This window comes from Pyrus communis, chromosome 7, assembly GCF_041283825.1.
Source record: "Pyrus communis isolate YQ-2024b chromosome 7, ASM4128382v1, whole genome shotgun sequence".
Lineage (NCBI taxonomy): Eukaryota > Viridiplantae > Streptophyta > Magnoliopsida > Rosales > Rosaceae > Pyrus > Pyrus communis.
Window position 1 is genome coordinate 24,886,491 of NC_142571.1, and position 20,348 is coordinate 24,906,838.

Here is a 20,348-nt window from a genome sequence, read left to right on the forward strand (position 1 = left end):
CAATCTAAAAATATCTTTTTTTTTTAACATAAAAATAAAATGTCTCAAAGTTATTTTATCAAGATGACGAGTGCGATACTTGTGTTATCTGCATAACTGTTTTTATTCCTTGCACATTCTTTTTAGTTTTAGACAGTTGAATTTATTAATAAATTGAAGATCAAAGACATAAAATTAACAAAAATGTATGAGAGGTACCTTAAAATTGGTTTGTGAAAAACACTATCCTACTTAAATATGACTAAATATAAAATCCGACTACATTTTTTGAGATAAATATAAAAAACAGAAATCATGGAAGGAAAGAATCGAAAAAACATTTTCAGAGGTCCTAATCAAATATGCGGACACGTGGTAGCACAAAATCATTGGGGGCTCGCATCAGGTTCCACCACGTGGTGTGATGGACAGACGGCCACGCCAGCCCCGAACAATGCTCTCTGTAGTTAAGGGAGCCCGACCTTCCAGAAACTTCCGGGCACTACTGGCTTGCAGCGGCCGAGGCATCTTGGGGTCCAAAACGAGCCACGTGTCCACACAGCCACGCGGGAATCCAACGTGGCGTCCCCATTTTCCTGTATTTGATACGGCCCCATTTTTAGCAACCCAGCAAAATTAGGGCACTTCCCAAAAACGTACTCAAAAGTCCACCGAAGCTCAAAAAACTTAAAAGAAAATTCCGAAAACGAAATACGAAAAGGATTAGGAATCCGTTTCCGTTCCCTGTTTTTCGGATTTTATCGAGCGATGAATGCGGAGGGAATTACGGAGGGAGAGAAAGTGAAGATGGAAGAGGGGAAAGAGGAGGTGGTGTTCATGTGGGGATATCTTCCCGGAGCTCTGCCCCAGAGATCGCCGCTTTTGTCGCCGACGGTGGTGCGGACGGCCGACGCCGAGTACGCGTGGAAGGATGTATGCGGTGGCGGCTGCGGCTTCGCCATGGCCATATCTGGTGCTTTCTTCGAACACTGCCTTGGTTTTTTACTTTCTGATTGCAGTTTTACCCGCTGTTTGGACGCCGAGAAAATGTGGGAAAATAAAGCTTGAAATTTTATGCTTTCTGCTATTTTTTTTGCCATATAAAAACATACAGCATATTAAAGTTAGTAAATTTAGTATACAGAGTTTTTATGTCTGAAAATTGCTGCTGTACTTCATGTATCTTTTTCTATTTTCAATTCCACATTTCAAATTGGGGAAGAATTATAATTTTAGTCTACACACACACACATACACATACATACATACATATATATATATATATATATATATATATATTCTAAATTGCTCTAATCCACGGGGAGGGAATGTCAACTTGGTTGCAACAGGACGGGCACACTGTCTTGGCAAACTGGCTTTAACCCGCATTTGCCTTAATTTGAGGCAGATGATAGACTCTATTATTTTCTCCCCAATGCTGTTTTACCATATCTTTGTGTATGTTTGTCTTTGATGGTTGTGCTGCAAAGTACGTTTCTTTTTGCTCATGGTTCTTTGTTGGTATGATTTCACCCAGAGCCTGGAAAGCTTATTACATGGGGCTCAACAGATGATCTAGGCCAAAGCTATGTGACATCTGGGATGCACGGGGTACTGAAGCGATACACGACACTTGGTTCGTTCATTGGTTTATTTTGTTAATTTGTTGGTGGAATTAATTGACATTGTTCTCGATTTTGCTTGTTAAGGAAAACCCGGAGCCTTTTCCTCTTCCGAATGATGCTTGTATAGTACAGGCGGCTGCGGGTTGGGCCCATTGTGTTGCAGTCACAGGTAATGCTGATTACTGCATTTTTCTCAAGGAGTAGATTTTTATTCAACGTCCTTTTCTGACAAATAATTTCTTCTGAAGATGCCAAGGGGGTTTGGAATTAAGCGCATGAAACTAGACCGACTGAAACAATTAGTTGGTAACTAATTGAATTGTGGAAACAATTTCAGTTTCCATGTTCCTTCGTTATTAAGCTATTATGAGTATTGAGGCAGTCAATAAATTTTGGTTTTTAATGCAGATAATGGAGGAGTTTACACATGGGGATGGAAAGAGTGTGTTCCATCCGGGAAGGTCTTTGGGGAGCAATCTATGGGTCCAGACGGTGTAAAGGATGCCTATGAAAGGCAGAATTCTTTTATGACTGAGCAAGGTAATTCATGTTTGGCCTCTTTTCTTGACAATGAGAAAAGCTTGTTTTTCGTTCATTGCTGACTTATTTATGTTTATAATATAGTTAGCCCTCGCTCTCAAGGCTCACGATCCACTGCTGCAGCAGTTTCTGCTAGCGAAGAAAGTACAAAGCGAAGAAAATTGTCGTCAGCAAAACAAGCGGCTGAAAGTTCATCATCTGGTGATGAACCTCCGTCAGCATTGCCATGTCTTGTGGCATTGAACCCGGGAGTTAGAATAGCCAGTGTTGCTGCTGGAGGGCGCCATAGTCTGGCATTATCTGGTAATTTTACCCTGTTCTGATTTTTACCTGTATGCGATGCATAGTCTCTTTGCATTGTGGTCATGAAATAAGGTGTGGAATGAAGTATCAGAGTTAGAAATTAGAATATTTATAATATCAAGCAAGACATAAGGTATCCTAACTTCCCAAAACTTCAGATATAGGACAAGTGTGGGGATGGGGCTATGGAGGTGAAGGGCAGCTTGGTCTGGGCTCCCGCATACGTATGGTGTCCTCTCCTCATCCTGTACCTTGCATTGAGTCCTCTTATGGAAAAGATAGATCTGCAGCACTGTCTCGAGGAACCATGGGTTCAGACGGATTTGGTGTTAGGGTTCCTGGAAATTATGTGAAGGGGATTGCCTGTGGAGGGCGACATAGTGTAGTAATCACAGGTACAAATTTTAAGTTCTTTCTCCAATTATTTATAAGCATGGGCACCCGAGCTGGATAGTACTGTTACTGCCAACGTCTTTAATTAATCTTAGATACTCAATTGGTATTTCTTGCCGTTAATATGTTATATGTAAGAGATATTTGATTAAATACTGAAGAATCAGTCACTAGATTAGGTGAATGATCAATCATTGGAATCATGGGAGCCATTTTCAAAACTTCATAGTTATAGCTGTTTATAAGTGGGGAATTAGAATTGACTTATCACAGGAATGGCATTACTGTGGTTAGTGTATCATGTGGTACAACTGAGATGTTAAATGATTTTAGCACTTTAGCTTTTATGTTTTATTTTACTTGTATGTTTGTGATTTCTTTCTTGCATTTCAGATGCTGGAGCAGTACTTGCTTTTGGTTGGGGGCTGTATGGACAGGTGAGTTTTCTGCAGTATTGCACTCTTTGCCTCGCACTTTTGCTTCTTCAAGAAACCATAAGTGCTGTCTGCGTTAATTTTATTTCATCCGTATGCACAACATATTACTTCATAGTGAAAAATCATTGATCATAGTGCTTTTGGCTTGTTGGTGGTAAAACTGCTATTGATGACCAATATAAAAATCCATTATCTATAGTATTACTGGATTAGTACCTAAACAAGATGTTACCGGTGTACCAACCAGGCTGGAATGTCTAATTTTTAATTGTTGTATCCATCCATAATTCCATACAAAACAACTAGCAGGTGTTCCCCAAATCTTAACCATTCTACGGTATCATTATGTAGGTATAGGAATGATGGAGAAAAAGCACTGTAGGTGCTCAAGATGAGGTTCACTCAAATGGATTAATCTATTCTATTCCTTCCCAACATTACCAATATTGCACTGTTGCTGACCATTTTGGCTTATTAAAATAAGGCATAAAACTGATTTCCTTGTCATTTTTGTTTTTTCAAGTGTGGGCAAGGAAGCACAGATGACGAGTTAAGCCCGATTTGTGTATCTTCGTTACTGGGTATCCGGATAGAGGGTGTCGCGGCAGGACTGTGGCACACTGTCTGCATTTCAGCAGATGGCGATGTTTATGCATTTGGTGGGAATCAGTTTGGACAGCTGGGAACCGGAGCTGATCAAGCTGAGGTAACTATGAAGTTTACCTACATCTATCCTTTGTTTGGCTATAGACTTTGACATCCTCACTAATTGAGAAGTCATAAAGTTACTAGAATATGATATGGTTGCTTTGATTCATAGGTTTGTCATTCAGGCAATGACGCAACGGGATGATAACCCTTAATTTTTCCCTTACTCGGCCATAAAATGTTAATAGTATATAGGTAGGGTTACTAGGGTAACATAAATTAAATAATCGATAATATTTACGTGGCTACTTTTGCAGTATTTTCAAATCATCATTGCCAATATTCATTGAATGTTGCTTTCAGAGAAACTGTTGAACTGAATTTTCTTGAATTGTGGACCAGACGATACCAAGACTTTTGGATGCTTCAATTCTGGAAAATGAGAATGCAAAGATTGTTTCCTGTGGGGCGCGTCATAGTGCCATAATCACGGGTATGCTACCGTCTACTTTTACAAGCTCCCTAACTCTTTTATGATAAGCGACTTTATCTTTCTTTAAGCTAACTAGTCTTTCCTTTAAGCTAAAGAAGAGATGGTATCCAATCTTAATGTGGTTAAGCAAATATGATTACCTCGATTATATTTGGTTACATGTGGTCGTCTGCGTTGGTCCAGAGAACAGGAAGTGATTTATGGAGAAAGAAACACGGAAATTTGGTCAGCTCATAAGAGCCTTCACAAGTCCTTAGAAAATTCCAAATATTGTGTTTAGGCTAGTAAACAAACGAAAAACAGTGAAAGTGTCTGAAGTTGTAGGTAGTATGGATAAAAGTATCTATTTAGGTGGAGATATCAGTTGCTTGGGTTTACAGAAATATCGGTTTATGTCGTAATTTTAGTTTAGAAGATGTTGAAGTTGAACTTGTGCGGATTAAAACGTAAAGAGATTCTTAATTTATTTGTGTTTCATGTAGAGGATGGGAAAGTTTTCGGCTGGGGATGGAACAAGTATGGTCAGGTATTCAGCTGTCATCAATAGTTCATGTCGATGCTATGAATGTATTTTGCGCTGCAATGTTCCCATTTCTCGTATTGCCTTGCAAGTCTCATACTGTGGTTTTCTGTTGCAAATTCCAGCTTGGCCTGGGTGATGTGATCGACCGCAACATTCCGGCTCAAGTCACGATCGACGGATGTGTGCCGAAGAATGTGGCATGCGGCTGGTGGCATACCTTACTGCTTGCTGAACCTACTTGAGTTCTCCTAGTCCAAAGGCCACGGTACAATTTTGTTAGATAGCAGTGTTCATTGAAGTTGGTAACTTATTGGTTACATGTACATACACTAGTTTGGAATGGAATTGTATGTACATATACATATGTATTTATGTATGTATAATGTATATGCATGTGCCTCATTCTTTCATGGCGGACGTCTTCCACGTCTGATACGGTTAGGATATCGTAATATGTATCAAATTCGACGATGTACAACTAAGGTTGTGTATAATTGGAAGTGGCTGTGATGTAACCAAACGCCTGGAAATGTTATGTAATTGTTCTGTATTGTCTTAGGAAACTGGCAGCTATGTGGGGAATGCTATGGAAATTTCCTTGATTCATCTGTGTAATGCGATGTCTGCTGCAAAATTGCAAATCAAACGTTCTATTTTTTTTTTTTTTTTATATTCTCGAAGTACATTTTCTAAGAGAGAGATTTACATGCATCTAGAACACTAGTAATTGTATTCTAAACTATCATGCAATATTATGTGTTTTAACTCGCACACTTGACATTGCTTTATTAATTCGGAACAGGCCTTCAATGAAAGAAGTCGCGGACGAGCTTGAGTGCATTGCAAGCGTTGCCGCAGCAAAGGGTTGTCGATGTCTATTTTTTGTTCGAGTTACCTGTCCTATTTGGATATTGCACGGTTGTGTGTTTGTTTAGCAGATGCATTGTATGTTAAGAGATTATATTCACACACTCTAATTTATTTCTCCCACACCTTTTTAATTTTTTAATATTTTCTACACACCACTAACACTTGATAAAAAAAAATTCAAAAATTAAAAAGGTGTGGAACAAGTAATTTAGGGTATGTGAATATAATCTTTATTACCAGAGTTCTGCTTGTACAACTTGAGGTGAAGGTTTTGCTTGTTGAAATATGAGTTTTTTTTTTTTGGTTTTTGTTCTTGAGATTAAGGTTAAGGGGCGTGCCTTAAAGAATTTTTTTGGAAGTATTGGATACGCCAATGGGCATACCCAAAAGGAGGAGAAAGTATGTTATTCGCTTACGTCTACAACACTCGTGATCCATATGTACACAAAGCACGTGGTGAGTATTATACCATTGAGATTCTGTTTGGATTTCTGTGTTCGGAACCTAAGGATTAAGAAATCCTGACTACTCATTCAAATCTTGCGACTCCCTTTAGCCCACCTTACACAAATCAAAAGCCCAAACCTTTGTCTCCCTTCAACAGCTCGAATCGCCAGGTCTTTGGGCGCCAGACACAGAGATTCTCTAATCCAAAGCATATTCTCTCTAGAAAGAAGCTCAATTATGAGTGGCAGGGGAATTATGTAGTTGGGCTTTTTGGGTGGACTTATGGGCTTGAAGAAAGATTAGCACTAATGCCTTCATGGTCAAAGGGTTTTTGCTTGTTTTCTTTTTTATTCTGAAAGATGGCATTATCAATCATTGGTTTAGTTTCTAATGAGCGATTAGCTCGAGCAGAGCTGTTAATTGGTTGCAATCAACTCTTTCAAATGATTTCTTTGGCTGGTCTTCTGTTTTGAATCTTTTGATTCTTTCTTAAGTAGGTAATGAGTAGAAGTGAGACCTAAAAATAGGCTTTGAACGGACCAACTACCTGGACACTATAAACACGTTTAGACCGCTTTTAACACACTTTGAGTTGTGCCTGAAACAAAAGGCAATAGAACAATCAGATCTTATAACTAATTCACTCATATTATAATATAGGTGGACGATTATTTTATATTTTAGCGTGATTATTAATAACACGCGTTAGTAGTGAACTGGTCATGCTATGAGACAGCGTTCTAAGACCACATTATAATTTCTCCATGATAAGAACGCATATTCCATTGTTTTGGTTAAAGAAAGAATATAAGGATTACATTAATTTGTTAATCTTCTTGTTTTACCCTTGAATTTTTTCTATCCTGATTATTTCTGGCTTATACTAAAAATGGTAGCTAGATTAAGAAAGTTGGTGATGATATGAAGTAAAGCCTAAAGATTTTGAATAGTCAAATAAGACCAAATTCACAAATTATTTTTGCTTTTTCGAGAAGACAGATGAGTTGGGCTGACTTGTCCTTTACTATTTTAACTGGCATTGCACTTCTTGATTGTATTAAGGAAAGATGACATGCTCCTTAAGGCTTCATTAGTAATGGTGGGTATGAAATATCGAACACTTGATTTCGGGTGCAGTTCGTTAAGTCGTCCTTTACTTTTAATTACTTAAGTTGCAGTTTGCTCGGAAAAGTTGATGACTTGCCATTTGACTCAAGTCATATCTTTTTTTTAAAGATATTGTTGGAACCAAAGTTCTGCACCACCATGGATGGTAGGGAGTGTGAGAATATACGACCATAGACAAGAATAAACAACCGTGATTAACGTAAGGTACTGGTGTGGTACCAAGCCAAAGGCTTTTTAATAGTCAAGTTAGTATAAAGATCTTAGAACTCCTTTTATGATTGTGAATACTTGCAGCGCAAACCATTCCATGGATGGTGGGAATATCCAAGAATATAAGCAACCAATGCGAACCCTAGTTGGACCAGGTTTCCATGTCTTGTGAAACATGTATGGTCTATCTCAGCAAGGTCTGCAGGGGTAGTAATCCAATGGTAGTAAAAGATGACACTTGTCAAAAGATAGAGAAGGTTTTTAGAAGGTAGTTAGAGTTAGTTACATTGTGACTTAAGCAGTAAGATTTGTGCAAGGTAGTATATAACCTTGAGGCTGTAAGATTGTATGACATATAGAAAAAATACCAGTTGAAGAATATTCATTCTCTCTCTCTCTCTCTCTCTTCTTTGAACAATACTGTGAATTTCTTTTGGCGTCTGGTTTCTATGCATGCCAACTGTTTGACAAAAGTTTGCAATTACCATTCTGCTACAAGTTTTCAATTTTCTTGCAGCAATGGTTTCTGCCTCTCAACTACAAATTGTTCAATCTCCCATTACCTCTCTCATTTCCATTGTTTCAACATCTGTCACAGTCAAGCTTGATGAGACAAACTACTTGGTTTGGCATTTTCAGATGCAGCTTCTGCTCTAAGGGCATGGAATCATGGGGTTTGTGGATGGTTCCACACCTTGTCCTACTCGATTCACATGAATTACACCTAGTGGATTCGAGGTAGATTCTAACGAAATTGGTTCTTCCACAGAATCTGGTGGCTACAAGATTTGGAAGATGCATGATCAAGCCTTGATGTAGCTAATTACTGCAACCCTTTCATCACCTGCAATTTCTTGTGCCATCAGGAGTACTAGTGCTCAAGATCTTTGGACACGGCTCAAGGAGCAATTTTCAATTGTTACAAGAACAAGTATCTTCCAAATGAAATTAGAATTGCAGAATATCATAAAGGTTAATGATTTCATTTCTCTTTACTTACAAAGAATCAAGGAGACTAAAGATTATCTTTCTGCGGCTGGGGTTAAATTTGATGATGATGATATTGTAATCCTTACTCTTAGTGGTTTGTTTGGTTTAACAACACTAAAAGGTTAAGGGTTCTATTTCTAACTTGAGGTCGGCCACAAGGCCAATTACTTAGAAGTGGAGCATAACCATATATATGCATGCATGACGTGCTATTTTGTCAAGGGGATCCAACACCAAAAGATCAACGAATTGTTTAGGTTGTTTGGATGAAGACGGCAATTTGGAACATGCTGACGTTGACCAACATAAGTAAGCCTTAGTTTTGGTGCAAGACAACTACGTTTCCTTAATTGTATGATTCAGGTGCATAAATAAACGCTCGTATTTGCTTCAGTTACAAATCTCTTGTTATGATGTAATCAATGTAAAGCTCCATTATAATTTCTCCATGATAAAAATGTATATTCCATTGTTTTTTGGGTTTTTTTATTTTTTTATTTTATATATAAATATTTTAATATTTATTTAATATTTAATTAATTAATTTTTTTTAAATATTCAATTACTTTTTTAATAAAAAGTGGGTCCCGCCTCAAGCCACGTTAGCATTTAACGGAAGAATTGACAGACAGCTGATGAAAGGTATGACATTTTAACAAATTCGAAGATAAGACATGACATTGAAACTTTTTAAAGACTAGGTATGAAACCGTTAATGACCCAATAGTTGAGATAGTTTTATGTAATTTACCCTTTTAGTTTAGAAGATGTAGAAGTTGAACTTGTGTGGATTAAAACCGAAAGAGATTCTTAATTTCTTTGTGTTTCATGTAAAGGATGGGAAAGTTTTCGGCTAGGGATGGAACAAGTATTGTTTGGGTTAATATTTGAACATTGGACTTAGATGAAGGAAAGCCCAAGGGTGCCAAATTAAAAGAGATTTTCCTGAAGTCCATCATCAAGCCCAAAAGCAAATTGAGGCATTCTCAGCCAAGATACAAGTCACGTGCTTACCATTGAAGTGACAAGTGATGGAGACTAATCTACTACCAGCTCAAAGAACACTTTTCAATGGTATTACAAGTAAAAGTTGATGACTCACTACCCTCCAAGTGCTTTCGGGCAAGAACAAAGTTACAACAGTCGGGCTAATCTGCCTATAAAATGAGGAAGAGGCCCCAGAGGTAAAGACACTCAACCAATCAACACAAACATACAAACTCTGCTCTCAAGCCAAATTTGCATCCAAAAGCTGTAATCAGCCCAAATCCCAGATCTTTTAGTGACAAGCTATCTCTTGTCCAATTTAAAGCTCTGCTATTTCTCTCAGTGGCGTAGTATCGATTCCCTCGTGTAAACTTGTTTACCATCCATCCCTTTTTAGCATGTAAACCCTGTAATTACAAAGAGAAGTGACTGCAAGAAGTTCAACCTTGCCATACAAGGTGAAATCTTACCCGAAGCTCTTTGTTTGTTTTCTAAAGTTGTAGATCTATTACTTAATGCATTCTCCAGTACGTATTCAAGTCATATCCACCTGTTTTCCTATTTTAAGAGTTCCATTTGCATTTGGATCTGGTTAGTTTAATGGATATGTTATCATTAAAATCAATCAAAAACCAAGTAAATGGCTTAAAGGGCTCTGGACTCCCTTCATTTAAACATACAAGACTATGAACTAAAAGTCCTTGTTTACAAGGCAAGAAAAAGAACTTAATGTGGATTTAACCCATCCACGACAATCCTTTGATAACAAGAAGTCTGAGTAACTTGGGACGCAAGTAATCGACTAAAAACACTCTTGTTCTACATCTGCTATACTGAGATAGCAGTGGCACGCGTAGCACTCAGTTAGTTTTGATTGTGAGTCTCAAGGCCTACACCTAAGGCCCCACAAATGCACCTTTCAGAACTAACTTTGTCCTCTTCTTATAGCACATCAACAAGCAAGAGCCCGACTACACATCCAAAGTGCCAATCCCTAGGGAAGCTGTGCTGAGGTCCGAGGATCCTTCTCCAGAGAAATCTTCGCCCGAACAAGTATGGTCAGGTATTCAGCCGTCATCAATAGTTCATGTCGATGCTATGAATGTAGTTTGCTCTGCAATGTTCCTATTTTTCGTATTGCCTTGCAAGTCTAATACTGTGGTTTTCTGTTGCAAATTCCAGCTTGGCCTGGGTGATGTGATCGACCGCAAGATTCCGGCTCAAGTCACGATTGACGGATGTGTGCCGAAAAATGTGGCATGCGGCTGGTGGCTTACCTTACTGCTTGCTGAACCTACTTGAGTTCTCCTAGTCCAAAGGCCACGGTACAATTTTGTTAGATAGCAGTGTTCATTGAAGTTGGTTACTTATTGGTTACATGTACATACACTAGTTTGGAATGGAATTGTATATACGTATACATATGTATTTATGTATGTATATGCATGTACCCCATTCTTTCATGGCGGACGTCTTCCATGTCTTATACGGTTAGGATATCGTAATACGTATCAATTCGACGATGTACAACTAACTTTGTGTATAATTGGAAGTGGCTGTGATGTAACCAAACGCCTGGAAATGTTATGTAATTGTTCTGTATTGTCTTAGGAAACATGCAGCTATGTGGGGAATGCTATGGAAATTTCGTTGATTCATCTGTGTAATGCGATGTCTGGTGCAAAATTGCAAATCAGCGTTCTATGTTTTTTTATACTCTCAAAGTTCATTTTCTAGGAGAGAGACTTACATGCAACTAGAACACTGGTTACGGTATTCTAAACTATCATGCAATTTTATGTGTTTTAACTCGCTCACATGACATTGCTTTATTAATTCGGAACAAACCTTCAATGAAAGAAGTCGCAGAGGAGATTGAGTACATTGCAAGCATTGCCACAGCAAAGGGTTATTGATGTCTAATTTTTGTTCCAGTTACCTGTCCTATTTGGATATTGCACGGTTGTGTTTTTGTTTAGCAGATGCATATGTATGTTATATATTACCAGAGTTCTGCTTGTACAGCTTGAGGTGGAGGTTTTGCTTGCTGAAATATGAGTTTTTTTGTTTTTTTTTTTTTTGTTTTTGAGTTCATTGGTTTAGGATTTAGGGTTTAGGGACGTGCCTTAAAGAAATTTTTTGGAAGTATTGGATATGCCAATGGGCATACCCAAAAAGATGAGAAAGTATGTTATTCGCTTGTGTCTACGACACTCGTGATCCATGTGTACACAAAGCACGTGATGATTATTATGTCATCGAGATTCTCTCTGAATCTCTGAGTCCGGAGCCTAAGGATTATGAGATATGAACTACTCATTCAAATTTGGCGACTCCTATTAACCCACCTTACACAAACCAATAGCCCAAACCTTTGTCTTCCTTCAACAGTCTAAATCTCCTAGTCTTTGGGCGCCAGACACAGAGATTCTCTAATCCAAAGCATATTCTCTCTAGAAAGAAGCTCCATTATATGGGTGGGCATGGGAATTATGTAGTTGGGCTTTTTGGGTGCACTTATGGGCTTAAAGAAATATTAGCACTAATTATGTAGATGGGCCTTCATGGTCAAAGGGTTTTTGCTTGTTTTCATTTTTATTCTGAAAGATGGCATTGATCAATCACTGGTTTAGTTTCTAATGAGCGATTAGCTCGAGCAGAGCTGTTAATTGGTTGCAATCAACTCTTTCAAATGATTTCTTTGGCTGGTCTTCAGTTTTGAATCTTTTGATTCTTTTTGTTAAAGTAGGTAATGAGTAGAAGTAAGACCTAAAAATAGGCTTTGAATGGTACAACCATCTAGACACTGTAAACACATTTAGACCGCTTTTAACACACTTTGAGTTGTGCCTGAAACAAAAGGCAATAGAACAATCAGATCTTATAACGAATTTACTCATATTATAATATAGGTGGACGATTATTTTATATTTTAGCATTTATTATTAATAACAAGCGTTAGTGATGAACTAATCGTGTTATGAGGCAGCGTTCTAAGACCACATTATAATTTATCCATGATAAGAATTCATATTCCATTGTTTTGGATAAAGAAAGAATATAATGATTAAATTAATTTGTTAATCTTCTTGTTTTACCCTCGAAATTTTTCTGTTCCTAATTATTTCTGGCTTATGCTAAAAATGGTAGCTTATCGTGTCTATATTTATTTATTTAATTAAGAAAGTTGGTGACGATATGAAGTAAAGCCTAAAGATTTTGAATAGTCAAATAAGACCAAATTCACACATTATTTTTGCTTTTTCCAGAAGACAGACGTGTTGGCTGACTTGTCCTTTTACTATTTTAACTGGCATTGCACTTGATGATTGTATCAAGGAAATATGACATGCTCCTTAAGGCTTCATTAGTAATGTTGGGTATGAAATATCGAACATATGATGTTGGGTGCAGTTCGCTAAGTTGTCCTTTACCCTTAATCACTTAGGTTGTAGTTTGCTGGTAAAAGTTCATGACTTGCCATTTTGACTCAAGTCATATCTTTTTTAAAAGATATAGTTGGAATCAAAATTCTGCACCATCATGGATGGTAGGGAATGTGAGAACGTACGGCCATAGACAAGAATAAACAACCGTGATTAATGTAAGGTACTGGTGTGGTACCAGGCCAAAAAGCTTTCTGATGGTCAAGTTAGTATAAAGATCTTAGAACTCCATTTATGATTATGAATACTTGCAGCGCAAACCATTCCCTAGATGGTGGGAATATCCAAGAATATAAGCAACCAATATGAACCCTAGTTAGACCAGGTTTCCATGTCTTCTGAAACAAGCATGGTCGATCCTAGCAAGGTCTGTAGACCTTGCTTACCATATTAGAGCTCAACAAGATGTAGGGCATCATTGGTCTATTTAGTCGGCTTAGTCCAATCATAACCATAATCAGATTTCTAAGGCATTTTTATTCTGATTTGCCTTACTCCAACCCAAAAAATATATATGGTTCCACAGATAACAAAAAAAAAAAAGAAAAAAAAAAAGCCAAATTGTTACTTCAATTGGAGACTTCAAATCTCATTCACACATACATACCCCCCTTTTGGTTTGTTTGGTTTAACAGCACTAAAGGGTTAAAGGTTCTATTTCTAACTTGAGGTCGGCCACAAGGACAATTGCTTAGCAGTGGAGCATAACCAAATATATATGCATGCATGACTTGCTATTTTGTCAAGGGGATCCAACACCAAAAGGTCAACGAATTGTTTAGGTTGTTTGGATGAAGACGGCAAATTTAGAACATGCTGATATTGACCAACATAAGTAAGCCTTAGTTTTGGCGCAAGACAACTAAGTTTCCTTAATTGTATGATTCGGGTGCATAGATAATGCTTGTATTTGCTTCAATTACAAACCTCTTGTTATGATGTAATCAATGTAAAATTCTTAAAAAAATTCGTTTTTATTTTGTTAAAAGTTGGAACCTTGCTTCGTGGTTGAATTTCTCATGGTTGTATTTGTACTTACTAGTATTCGAAGAGTGATGCTATTCAGACCGCATTTACTGATTACATTGTCGATGACCTCTCAAATATACACAAGTCTCACATATATAGATGAAGTTTTCACCTTGATTAGAAAACTAATAAGGTGATCAGTAAATGTGGTACAAATAACATCATTCGTATCAGAAACAGAGAGATTTTGTTTTGGTGCATATCAATGACAATTTTTTTTAAGAGGCAAGCAAAAGTTTAAAGCTGAAATTAGCTGGAGTTTGTGCTTTTATAGGCAAAGCGGTCTGGGGTTAATTTGAACCTTTATGTGGATCTTGCATTAGAAGCAAAACCCATTAGGTTTGGTTTGGTGGTATAAGAGGATACGATCTGTGTGACATCCCATATCGTCCAGGGGAGTGATCCTTAAATGTATATTCTCATCCCTACCTAGCACGAGAACTTTTGGGAGCTCACTGGCTTCGGGTTCCGTAGGAACTCCGAAGTTAAGCGAGAAGGGGGCTAGAGCAATCCCATGATGAGTGACCCACTGGGAAGTTGCTCGTGAGTTCCCAAAAACAAAACCGTGAGGGAATGGTAAGCCCAAAGCGGACAATATCATGCTACGGTGGTTGAGCGGGCCCGGAAAGTGGTGCGCCCCGGGCCGGGATGTGACAATCTGATACACCAAGCGTAATAGTTATAATACAATTAGTTAAAAATAAAAATAAAAAATTAACTAATTATATTATTAGTTATTACACTTGATGTATCAAATTATATTATTGACAGATTGAAAAATTGCTTTGATGTAAGCTGCATCTTTATTTGGAATATACTTTTTTCTGCCTTGTTGGCAAATTTGGCTGCAACTTGCAAGTTGATATAAAAATAATGGTGGATCTCAAATTAAATATGTCATCTGTCCTCTAGGATCCCTACCCATTTATCTTTGGACTACAAACTTTTTATTTTTCTACAGTTGAGAAATCAAAGTCATGGCACATAGTTTTAGAAGTAGTACTACGATATTAACTCGATAAACTCTTTATTTGGGTTGTGTGAACCCTAATTATATGCATTGTAAAAAAACATTTATCCATGTAGAATTATCTCTAAGGTGAAGGGGTATCTCAAACTTTAAATCAAAAGAAGTTTATTAAACACGACAAGTGGTTTAGGGGGAATTGTGGTTGAATTTTAGATCAAGTTTATTCTCTACTCTTGAATTTGAGGTACAAAGTTAGCAAAAAACACAAGTAATTCTCTCATCGAAACCTTAAAATCACTATTATAAATCTTTCTTGTGAGCATACAAACCTTTCAAGAACATACAAATGATTTTAATTTTAATTTTAATTGCTTTTTTTTTTTTTTTGGCAGAAGCGGTTTTTTAATAAAGAATTTATAATATGAACGGTTTTAATCATAAACACAAGTTTTTATAACTCGACAATGAACACTTTTGAATAAAAATTTCTACTTATTTTAGCAAAGTATTATTCTAAAAGGCAAACAAAAAGAGAAATTTATTTCGACGATGGTTGTGTTTGACTACGACAGTATCATTATTATCTTCATTCGTCGATGTTGATTGCCCAACTCTGTCAATCACAACCAAGATTAATGGTATTTCATGAAATAAAAAAAATACCACATATTAGGATTACTATAATTATTCACATCATCTTTTTTAATCTTTTCTATTTGTTAGAACAATTTGATCAAGTCGAGTTCATCTTACTGTAAGTTCTCGGTCTAGTAACACAATATCAAATATTTCCTTAACATTACACATTATGTTATTAAACAAAAGTGTTACCGTAATTTTAATCAATCCATTTAACACCTCCCCCAATTAGACGCCATCTTTTTTGTAATATATACTAGCAGAGAGCACACACTTTATGTGTGTGAACAATTTATCTTAATATTACATAATTACTGTTTTTTTGTCATCATTATGTAAATATTGTGTATCATAAATAAAAATAAATAAATAAAAAAGGATAAAATAGGGATATGATTGTAATTTTGTCAAAAAAAAGAGGGTAAAATAGGAAAAATAGGGATATAATTGTCATGTTGTCAAAAGGTACGAAATTACCATTTTACCGTCCTTATGTCAATATTGTATATGGAAAAGTAAGGGCAAAATTGGAAAAAATGGGAAAAAAAAGTTGACAAAGGCTCTTCTCTTAATAGAATAGATTTTAAAATGAACCTTCTTTCCTACGGAAAGGTCCTGTCCAGATTCATTTCCACCTAATTCAACTAGTCTGGGATCTAGGCTGTTGAAATTTGATCTAACGGTTACAAACATGGAACTTCCTTAAAAGTGATAATCATTGTAACTGTTTGATCAAATTTCAACGGCCTAGATCCCAAACTAGGTGGATTAGGTGGAAAGAGATCTGGAGATGATCATTTTCCCTTTTTTTTAGAATCTATAATTTCACCCAAAACAAAAGAATCATACTTTGATCATTTAGTATTAGAATAGTGGTATTCTTCTTCACTTGTAAGTGAGAAGTCTTAAGTTTGATTATCATCAAATAACAATTTGAATCACATTATAACTGGCATATTTTAAGACGTAACCTACTTTCCAATGTATATAATATGGTTGTTAAAAAAAAAAAAAAAAAATCATACTTCGATACTTTACCGTACAAATTTATCCACAAACATAAACAGACGAAAGTACGAAACTACCCCGAAATTACGCGTAAACCATTAGCGCCAAGCGGACGTGAAGAAAGTTAGAATTAATATTTTAATTTGAGATCCGCCAGAAAACGTGGTTCGTTAATATCACCCTCCCCTCCGCGCGTATAAATACAAATCCGATGCGGAAGCATTCTCCTCAACCAAACGTCATTGCACAGCTCGGACCCTGACGGATAAACCGTTAGGGTGGAAAGGCAATACCACTAGCGCCAACTCGCTACCGACGACCCGGTCCCCCCACTCGTCCGAGTCCCAACCCAAGCTGCTGCGGTGGACTCCCTTCGCGTTTTGATCTGTTGAGATCCGAGGTAATTCAGTGCTCTTTGGGCGTCGATTCGATCGGACTTTTTGGCAATGTGTTTCGTGTCGATTGGATTGAATTGTTCAAAAAGTTGATTGATTTGATTGCTTCGATTCGCATGTTTTGGCGAATTTGCTTGGGATTTTGAGCTTTGAATTCGTCGTCGAAGTATTTTTTAGATTAATTTCATGTATAATGACAGATCCGGTGGAATTTCTGTGATTAATTGCGTTGGTAATGTCAGCACATAGAGTTTCTATGATTTCTGTTGGAATTTTTCCGGTTAAAGTTGCTCGAGCCATGAAAATTTGCGTAATTTATTTGGTTAATGGGGAATTATTTAGGTAGAAAGTATGAATGTGTCTTTCTTTAGATTTTGTTGGTGTGAAATTTCTGCTTTTTAGCTTCTGTGGTAGCTGAAGTTTTGAGCTTTTCGGGTTTTCGGATGTCGGTGAACGGGGAATGTGAATTTCTGTGATGACTAATGTGTTTGGGGGGTAAAGAAATGATCTGAACTAAGTTGAAGTTGCCTGTAAGATTTTCTGACCGTACTAATATACCAGGGAAAGCAGAGGGCATATCAAAATGAAGGCACTTATTCTTGTTGGAGGTTTCGGGACGCGTCTGCGGCCGTTGACACTCAGTTTTCCCAAGCCACTTGTTGAGTTTGCTAACAAACCCATGATCCTGCATCAGGTACAATTGCTCTAGCAATTGAAAAATAATTTTTTTTTTATCCGTTTGTAGGAGTGGATTTCCTTTTGTTGATCTTGAGCCTAAACATTATTACTTTCTATATAAGAGGAATTGTCAAAAACCTCAAAATATAGTGCTTACCTCAAATCCTCACTGTGTGTTTTATGTACGCATGCTTTTGTGATCGCATAAATCACGAGTTGATACAATTTTGTTGGTTTTTGCTTTCAGATAGAGGCTCTTAAGGCAATTGGCGTGACAGAAGTGGTTCTGGCTATCAATTACCAACCAGAGGTAAGCGAGGCCATCGTTTTGTGAAAAGTTTGATTTTATACTTGACGAGATTCATGCTACCGAAGGTTCTTTGAATGCTTATGCTCTTTATGATTTCTGCAGGTGATGATGACTTTCTTGAAGGAGTTTGAGGAAAAGGTTGACATCAAGATCACATGCTCACAAGAGACTGAGCCCCTTGGCACTGCTGGACCTCTGGCTCTTGCTAGGGACAAACTGATTGACGATTCTGGCGAGCCCTTCTTTGTCCTTAACAGTGATGTTATCAGCGAGTACCCGTTTAAGGAAATGATTGAATTCCATAAAGCCCATGGAGGAGAAGCTTCCATAATGGTGACCAAGGTAACATTGAGTTGTAATTCTACCTGATACTTTGCATTCAGCTTCCTTCCAGCCTTGATATCACCGAAAATAACTTCTTTTTATATAGGTGGATGAGCCGTCGAAATATGGAGTGGTGGTTATGGAAGAGTCTACAGGGAAAGTTCAGAAATTTGTGGAGAAACCAAAGTTGTTTGTTGGCAACAAAATCAATGCTGGAATTTACTTGTTGAACCCCTCCGTTCTTGATAAAATTGAACTCAGACCAACCTCAATTGAGAAGGAAGTATTCCCAAAAATCGCAGCAGAGAATAAGCTCTTCGCAATGGTCCTTCCAGGGTTTTGGATGGACATTGGGCAACCAAGGGATTATATTACCGGCCTGAGACTATACCTGGATTCGTTGAGGAAGAACTCTTCATCCAAGTTGGCCAGAGGCGCCCACATTGTGGGAAACGTTCTGGTGGACGAGACAGCCAAAATTGGCGAGGGATGCCTGATTGGACCGGATGTTGCAATCGGTCCAGGCTGCATTATCGAGTCGGGAGTCAGGCTCTCTCGCTGTACAGTAATGCGTGGAGTCCGCATCAAGAACCACGCATGCATTTCCAGCAGTATAATCGGATGGCACTCCACCGTTGGACAATGGGCTCGTGTAGAGAACATGACCATCCTCGGAGAAGATGTGCACGTGAGCGATGAGATTTACAGCAACGGAGGTGTGGTTTTGCCCCACAAAGAAATCAAGTCGAGCATTTTGAAGCCGGAAATTGTAATGTAGGGTGTACGCTGTCGCTTATGTTCAAATTACACAACAGAATTTGGTGTCAAGAGATGTAGTAAGTAAGTTATGTTGTTTGATATGTATTTGCTATTTTTATCCTTCCCGTTTATACAGTGCATAGGCTCTGCTGCTCCTTCATTTGTGATGTTTTTTTTGAAGTTTTGGGGCCGTTGGTTGTCCTCTGGGACTTGGAATTGTTGTGAATTGTGTATTGTTTTTGGTGTATATAGGAATAAATTTATCAGTCACTCTCTTGCTGTGTAACTTATTAATCAAGCTTGAATTCTTTTCTATTAATATTAATAATATTTTGTTTTTTGCATTTTTTAATTAAGTGGGTACTTTGCTTCCAGTGTTGGTATCTCTACTAGATCTGGGAAGATTCCATGACCATTGATCCAAGTGTCGGCAGCATAGATTATGTGAATTATGTCAGTTGGTCCAAGTAATATGCAGCGTGCTTGTCTCTTAGTTTGAATTGTTTTTCCGGCTATTAGAGTAGTTTTGTTTTGATACTTGTCAGAATACAAAGACAGAGCATTTCATGGGTGTGTTCCCGTTTCTTCGTTAGTCGCAAACAATACTAAGAGAGGGGAAATTTAAACACACGATTTCGAATGCATGGGTCAGTGCTCTCAGTCTCTCGTTCCTTTGCGGATTTGAATATTTTGCATTTTCTGGTCCAAACAAAATTAGAAGGTGAAATCATGGACCCCTTGTCATCCATCCCTATTACCTGCCACACAAGGCAAATCCTATGACTCTTAGGCTTCGTCCAAAACAGCGTATTATTCTACTGAGTGAGACTGAGAGGGACATAAGAAGAAATATTAGCGATTTGTAGAACCAAATAAAAAGGGGTTGGGTGTTGTAATTATTGTCACACATTTTATTTGTGACGTGAGTGAGCACCTCAGCCATCTTTATCTCCCAGAATGACACTTTGACGGACAACAAGGCTTTGATTATGTATCACTAATTAGTGATAATTATGACACTTTGACGGACAAGAAGGTTTTAATTAATGTCAGTTAGTACTACGGTCTAATAGTATTCGTCTTCACTTGTAAGTGAGAAATCTTAAGTTCGATTCTCATCAAAGGCGAATTTGAACCACATTATTGCTAACCCATTGTGAGGCTAAGCCAATCCCTCTCCCCTTAGTGTAGATAATATCATTTGTTCAAAAAAAAAA

At 37.5% G+C, this 20,348-nt stretch overlaps 2 protein-coding genes across 3 annotated transcripts; both read left to right on the forward strand.

Annotated features, from left to right (window-relative positions):
* The first annotated feature begins 614 nt into the window (after nucleotides 1-614).
* Nucleotides 615-6,218, forward strand: LOC137735358 (ultraviolet-B receptor UVR8). Of its 2 annotated transcripts, XM_068474779.2 has the most exons (12): nucleotides 615-952; nucleotides 1,517-1,590; nucleotides 1,689-1,773; nucleotides 2,013-2,144; nucleotides 2,229-2,447; nucleotides 2,606-2,842; nucleotides 3,234-3,277; nucleotides 3,801-3,983; nucleotides 4,328-4,418; nucleotides 4,901-4,944; nucleotides 5,064-5,206; nucleotides 5,744-6,218. In XM_068474779.2, the coding sequence occupies exons 1-11, from the start codon at nucleotides 748-750 to the stop codon at nucleotides 5,181-5,183; spliced, it is 1,434 nt and encodes a 477-aa protein (XP_068330880.1). In that variant the 5' UTR covers nucleotides 615-747; the 3' UTR covers nucleotides 5,184-5,206; nucleotides 5,744-6,218. The 2 variants fall into 2 exon arrangements, with proteins under 2 accessions (XP_068330880.1, XP_088552790.1); XM_088696664.1 differs by lacking the exons at nucleotides 4,901-4,944; nucleotides 5,064-5,206; nucleotides 5,744-6,218 and having other exon boundaries at nucleotides 4,289-4,418.
* Nucleotides 6,219-16,791: 10,573 nt separating this feature from the next.
* On the forward strand, nucleotides 16,792-19,401 carry LOC137733643 (mannose-1-phosphate guanylyltransferase 1). The gene is made up of 5 exons (XM_068472781.2): nucleotides 16,792-17,065; nucleotides 17,622-17,754; nucleotides 17,986-18,048; nucleotides 18,151-18,390; nucleotides 18,479-19,401. Exons 2-5 carry the CDS (start codon nucleotides 17,644-17,646, stop codon nucleotides 19,148-19,150), a joined length of 1,086 nt encoding a protein of 361 aa, XP_068328882.1. The 5' UTR covers nucleotides 16,792-17,065; nucleotides 17,622-17,643; the 3' UTR covers nucleotides 19,151-19,401.
* The last annotated feature ends 947 nt before the right edge of the window (nucleotides 19,402-20,348 follow it).